Consider the following 7,465-nt stretch of genomic DNA (forward strand, 5'->3'; position numbering starts at 1 on the left):
GCATGCAAAAGTGTATTGATCATCATGGAGAATATTTTGAAAAACAATAAAACCAATTTCGATCCTACATATTTGTTTTTTCATTATTAGGCCAGAAATATAAATAGCAACCCTCGTAATGCTGCATAATCAGCATGTGACATAAAATACAATATTAAATCTAGAGTGCTAAAAATTAGGATTTTCAGCATTAGGAACATGCTTGCTAAAAATGCTGAACATTTTTATTTTTTCATGAAATACAAGAATAATTCTCTCCACATGAACATGATTATAATAGATGCAATCCTATTTTGCTTTTTAAAAAAAATTCCAAAGGTATAAGAAAATTTTAAAGAATGGCTTAAGCAAGTTTTTTTTAAATTAATTTCTTCAACCATAATGTTATAAACAAAGTTTAATATTAAATAAAGTGCATTTTTTTTAACCATATACAAAAACATACAATAGACAAGACATTTAAATTGCACCGAACCATTATAAGAAAAGGACTATAAATAAATATCTTAGTTGCACACTTATACATACATGAACATCTCAAAATGAGATAATTATATCATGAATATCCATGAACTGAAAAGTTAGTACTAATGACATATTAAAATTATTTGCATATTTCATTATTTAACATAATAAATTAGCAAAATATTGTTTTTAGAATTTAAAAAAAAAAAAAACCTTAATAATAGTTTAGTAATTTCGATATTTTAATAATTAGAGTGATCTTTTGTATTATTTTTCAAAAGTTTGGTTAATTATACAATCTAAGACATTCAAATGTGATTAACAAAATTTATAATAAGTAGTAATCATTTAAAAAATTATCATTATATACATTACATTATACATGGGTAACATAAATATAAGATTTATAAAATGATGAAAGCTTAAAAAAAGTATAGATTTAAATACAAAAAAATTATTTTACGAAACAATTTATACTACTTTATCTATATGTTTCATACTTGCAATTAAACCAAATTGACTTCAAAACTAAGAAAACTTACTTCGCTCTGATTATAACATAAAATATTTTGTAACTGAAAGAAATGAAAACATTTGTAATTGTACAGCATGTGCTAAAAAAGATTCATTAAATAAAAGATGTTTCATGTAATTTTAATTAAAAGTTGCTATTGAAGTTTTTTCTTCTTTTAATTAAAAAAAATATTACCTACAACTCAGGATTCTAATGCTGAGAGAATAAAAAACAATTTATATTTTGGTTAAGCATAACTGGTGGTAAATAAAGTAATGTTATCCAGTATTCAAGGTTACAACTTCTACTAAGATGTGTTTATAAGAATGTATTTCAATCCACAACTTTTCAATACTGGAGCTTATTTTACAGACATCGCATATGTATAAAAACAGAAAAATGCAATGAAAACTGCAATTTATAATATTTTAAAAGGAAAAAAAAACTTTTCAGCTTTATTAAATTGTGTTAAGTCTAATGACACTTCTGTGAAACTTTTTACTTACAATGGAAACAAGAAAGTTTATCCTCAGTGAGAAATGGTCTGTCTTTAGTCAGTCTATTTTTACTCGTGCTGCAAAATTAAGCGTGCCGGTATGAATCAGAATGCGATTAGAAAAATTCTTCTGACAAGTGCGACAAAAATAAGGTTTCTTAGCAGGGTCTACAAAACTACGATTAGCTCTTGTTGAGAGACACTTATTACAGACGCTAAAAGAATAGGGTTACTCAACCAGTATAAACATGTGTAAATATTTAAATCAGTATTATTTAAAAAAAAAAAATACTTGATCACATACTTCAAAGATATGCTGTGTCCCTAGCAGGACAACACTGTATTTAGTCAAGCTACAAAAACTCTTATTACGTTAAGGCACAACAAAAAAGTTTCTAACCAGTGCAAACACAAACATCAGATTTATGAAGAAAAAATCTCTTACATGTATATTATAAGAATGATGTTTTTAACCAGCTACGAAAAGTTTGATGGAACCTGACCTAAGAGAAATAAAATACTTCTGAAGCAGTGTGTACTACATGAATGTGATGAGTTAGATAAACCACCCTTGAAAAAGTCTTTTTGCAAGAAAAGGTTTCTCTCCAGTATGAGCACAAGTGTGCTTACTTAGAATAACTATTAGTCAAAAACTCTTATAACATATATTACAAGAATAAGGTCTATACTCCAGTATGAACATGACCGTGTCTAGTCAGTTTACTTCTCTGTGAAAAACTCTTATTACATATACTACAAGAATAAGGCTTCTCACCAGTATGAACACGATTGTGTAAAGTCAGAGTACTTTTTTGTGAGAAACTACTATTACATATACTACAAGAAAAAGGTTTCTCCCCAGTATGAACACGACTGTGTTGAGACAAACAACTTTTATAAGAAAAACTCTTATTACATATATGACAAGAATAAGGTTTCTCACCAGTATGAACACGGCTATGTTCAGTCAGTAGACCTCCTCGTGAAAAACTCTTATTACATACACTACAAGAATAAGGTTTTTCACCAGTATGAACACGATAATGTTGAGTCAAATTAGATCCATTTAAAAATCTCCTATTACATATACTACAAGAATAATGTTTTTCACCAGTATGAACACGACTATGTTCAGTCAAATTAGATCGTATTGAAAATCTCTTATTACATATACGACAAGAATAAGGTTTTTCACCAGTATGAACAGAACTATGTTGAGTCACATAATCTCTACTTGAAAATCTCTTACTACATATACTACAAGAATAAGGTTTCTCATTAGTATGAACTCGACTGTGTACAATAAGTTGACCTCTTTGTGCAAAACTCTTATTACATACATTACAAGAATAAGGTTTCATACCAGTATGAACTAGACTGTGCTTAGAAAGATTAACTCTTTGAGAAAATCTCTTATTACATATACTACAGGGATAAGGTTTCTCGCCAGTATGAACACGAATGTGTTCATTCAGTGTACTTTTTTGTGAGAAACTCTTATTACAAGAAGTACAAGAATAAGGCTTCTCTCCAGTATGAACACGACTGTGTTCAGTCAGTATACTTTTTTGTGTAAAACTCTTATTACATACACTACAAGAATAAGGTGTCTCACCGGTATGAACACGATTGTGTAAAGTCAGTAGACATTCTCGTGAAAAACTCTTGTTACATACGCTACAAGAATAATGTTTTTCACCAGTATGAATATGACTATGCAGAGTCAAACTTCTTCTCATTAAAAATCTCTTATTACATATACCACAAGAATAAGGTTTTTCACCAGTATGAACACGACTATGTTCATTAAAATAAGATCTACTAGAAAATCTCTTATTGCATATACTACAAGAATAAGGTTTTTCACCAGTATGAACACGACTATGTTGAGTCAAACTAGATCCATTTGAAAATCTCTTATTACATATACTACAAGAATAAGGTTTCTCGCCAGTATGAACACGAATGTGCTTATATAGATAACCTCTAACAGAAAAACTCTTATTACATAGATTACAAGAATAAGGCTTCTCACCAGTATGAACACGACTGTGTACAGTCAGTTGACCTCTTTGTGCATAACTCTTATTGCATACATTACAAGAATAAGGTCTCTCACCAGTATGAACAGAAATGTGTTCAGTCATTTTACTTTTTTAAGAGAAACTCCTATTACAAATACTACAAAAATAAGGCTTCTCACCCATATGAACACGATTGTGTTTATTTAGACAGAAGATCTCTTTGTGAAAATCTCCTATTACATATACTACAAGAATAGGATTTCTCACCAGTATGAATTTTGCAGTGTTTAGTCAGACTACTTCTTTTTGAAAAAAATCTAGTTACATATATTACAAGAATAAGGTTATGATACAGGATGAAAAAACCTATATGTTTACTTTTTTGGGAAAAACTTTATTTGCTCTAACTGTACAAATAACGACTCTTAGCAGTGTGAATAGTTTGAAGAAAAATTCTAATTACCTGAAATGCAAGAAATAAGACTTTTGTTTGTTTATATGACCTGTATTAACTATGGGTCTCTCTTTGTAAGCTTTAAAAATTAAATCACTACACTATCAGAATACTTTGCAAAATCTTGTTTTTAAGCAATTTTGCATGTGTCACTATAGCAAGAATCACAAGGGTAGATAAATTTTGTTCAGTTGAGTTAGGTCACCAGAATAACAATTATAAATAGGCTGCAAGAAATGAAGACATAAATCCAATTTGCAATGATATTCAAACAGAAGATACACAAATATTAGATAAAATATAGATTTTTCTGTTTAAAATAAAAATTTTGCTTTTTCTTTCTTTTTTGTTTGATACAAATAGCTATAATTTAGATAATGGAAAAATAATAGCAATTAATTGAAAATAATTGGCAATAATTCAAACTAATTTTCACAACAAAAGTAATTTATTTAATAGCACAAAGAGGCCTTCAATAGCACATATTACAAAAATGACCACAATGTATCAAATCACTTACTTTGATTAAATTTTTTTAAATAAGCAAAATAAAATACTGTAGAAATGTGATTACTTTATAACAAGAATATGATTTAATAATAGGTGATCTGTGAAAAGGTTAATTTATATTATATTGAGATGCAATTTTTTTTCCTACAAACATTACTTTAAGAATATTTTTATTTTACCATACATACAAAACTAAATTATATAATTTCATTTTATGTTTTTTTACACAAAAAACTGCAGAAACAATGAACCGCTTTATGTAAAAGATTCTTTTAAAATTAATACACTCTGAATCAATGCATTCTTAGACACACTGCAAAATTAATGTTATTAGAAAAACTTCTTACAAAAATTAATATGAATAAACAGTATTGCTACTTTACTATTGTGGACATGAAATTATCAAATTAGATTTCATTTATTTTTGTATCAATGTTTTATCATACACGATAAATGCATGCTCCTCTAGATAAATATACATATGAGAAGGTCAAGAAAATTTAATTTTATTTACAAATTTTAAATTGCATAAACTGCAAATAATTTATATTTTCTCAGTGTTAACAACAAAGAATGTTATTGCCAAAACAGAAAGGCATTGCCTTCAATAATAATATCTCTTTTTGCCAGGAAGCATTTAACACACACTGCATGAATAGATTATTAATAATATGAATCGGACAGAATACAATTTTTTTTTCTTCTTAACATTTAGGCACCCACAGCTTGAATTTTATTTGCTGTCAGCACGAAGAAAATGTTATTTTATCATTCCTGCATGGAAATAAGCTTTTTAAAGCATATTCTATAGATTTTCCATAACTATAAGTGCAATTCACTTTACATTAATAAGGATTTTGGATACGCAGTCTTATAAACTTTAAAAATTAGAGTTTTATTACATCTCATCCCCAGGTAGGAATAAATCTTCTAAATTCAAATAGCACATTAAGTGAAGTACAAATCAAAGACAATATCATTCAACCTTTCTTTACTCATATGTTGCAAAAGTCTTCTTCCGTTTAAGCAAGATAGTATTATTTCAAATAGTTTTCAGCAAAGAATTTTAATAACACAAACAATGTGCATTTATTGTTGCGAGAGTTGTCAACGTTTCCGGTTGCCTATCTTTCCTACCTTAACGAAAGAATCGACATTTTAATCAACTCATTGTGTTAATCGATTTATCAAATTCGCTTTAGAAAAAGAATCGATTTTGTTTTCATCACAGATATAAGGAACCCGAAAAAAGGAAGTAAAGGTCCTATCTTTCTGGTGGCTACTAAATGGGTTTCCTTTTTCAATCGACCAGGCGACTTTTTCTATTAGTTAAATCGCCTGTGTTCGTGTGCATATTTGTTATGGCTTATTTATTATGGGAGGATTTAATATCGACTATGTCAACCTTCATCTAGCAAAAGGTACCTCAAGATGGAATCAAGTTATGTCTTATATACAGTCACTCGAAAAAATAGATAAGCGCCGTGACCCTTGCAAAATAAAATTGAAAACGCAAAACGACACAATAAATAGTCTCAAGCCTCGGTTCTCACAGCTCTTTTGTCGTGNTGACTGTACTATTGAATTGGTATTCGCGATCGCAACGCTCGAGTACGCCATCTAGCGGGAGACTGAAAATATCGGACATTAATTCCCACAAAGCCATTGGCAATGACGGGCGTCATTTTATTAGCAGCAAATAAGAAGCAAAATTTCCCTAAGGAAAAGGTAGAACTTCTTGAAAAAACTAACCAGAACATGCCAAGCATTGAAGCAGAAGCATTTGAAGAACAATTTCTCAATAATTTTTAACTTTCTATTACCAACAACATAACTTCCAATCTCATGATTACTTGCTGTTACAGATTGTGTGTATTACGGTGAAATAATTTTTTCTGTCTTCAATTCATTACAAATTAAAGTGAAATCAGCATTGCTTTCGTCATTCCAATGAATAAATAAGAATTCAGAATATGCACAGAACTGTATAATATATAGTTATAGAATATTCGCGATCGCAACACTCGAATACGCCATCTGGGGAGAGACCGGTTTCATGCCTTTAGCCCTTCTCCCTTCCCTCTCCTCCTTTTTTCAGTTGTATAGGAATGTACTACGATATTTTCCCTTTTCTTAATATTTTTCCTTTTTATGTTTTGCTATGTTTAGTAAAGTAAAAAAAAATTCCTTTACTAAAATTGACAATGTTTTTTTATAGAATGTGTAAAGCCCATAAAAAGAAATTATTGCTTTTTTAAAATAATAATGACCTTTTTTTAAACTTTTGTACCCTGCCCTTTTTTTCTGCCTAGAATGAGCTCTGTAAATATGCAGTAGTAAATAATTTATTTCAGAATAATACTTTGTTTATGCCTCAGAATTTGGTTAAAAATTTCCTACAGAATCTCTGCTCTAGACGAGTTTTTTTCAACCTGATTTATTCGAAGTAACAATAAAATATTTTAATGATCTATCTAGAACTGATAAGGCAAGTAATTTACATTATTGGTATAATCTTTACATATACAAAATTGTGGCACTTACACAATTTTTAGACTAATATGCTTTTGATGATTTAAACACTCTTTAATGAAAAATAATTTGAATATTTTCTCAACAAATGAAAGTATTTTGACCTTTAACCTATTTCAATATATATAAAACTTGTATTAATTCTAATTTTAAAAAAAAATGCAATAAGGTGATAAACAATCAAAATTAAAAAACGCATTTCAGAAATGTTTTTAAATGTTCAAGAATTTATCAATACTAGTTATTGAAAAATAGACTCCATATTTAAAGCTACCTACTATTCCTTCTAGTAAATCTACAATATTGTTATCTTTGCAAACTAGGTATAGTAAAAAAAATTTTTTTTCAAATCCAAATATTCCAAAATGAAACAAACAAGATCAGAAACAATTTTTATACAAAAATGATTCAAAAAGCTAAATTAACTATTAGTTATAATAAATTATTATGAGAATAATGAAAAGATATCT

General features: G+C 28.5%; 1 protein-coding gene across 1 annotated transcript; it reads right to left on the reverse strand.

Annotated features, from left to right (window-relative positions):
• Positions 1–206: 206 nt before the first annotated feature.
• On the reverse strand, positions 207–5,740 carry LOC107443786 (zinc finger protein 271-like). The gene has a single exon (XM_016057775.3). It carries the CDS (start codon positions 3,620–3,622, stop codon positions 2,159–2,161), a length of 1,464 nt encoding a protein of 487 aa, XP_015913261.1. The 5' UTR covers positions 3,623–5,740; the 3' UTR covers positions 207–2,158.
• Between the last annotated feature and the right edge of the window lie 1,725 nt (positions 5,741–7,465).

The sequence above is a fragment of the Parasteatoda tepidariorum genome, chromosome 3 (genome assembly GCF_043381705.1).
Source record: "Parasteatoda tepidariorum isolate YZ-2023 chromosome 3, CAS_Ptep_4.0, whole genome shotgun sequence".
NCBI classification, from domain to species: Eukaryota; Metazoa; Arthropoda; class Arachnida; order Araneae; family Theridiidae; genus Parasteatoda; species Parasteatoda tepidariorum.

What these genes read in the sequence shown, in the direction of transcription:
- LOC107443786 (XM_016057775.3), bottom strand. Translation starts at nt 3,622, where the DNA reads ATGACTGAACACATTTCTGTTCATACTGGTGAGAGACCTTATTCTTGT.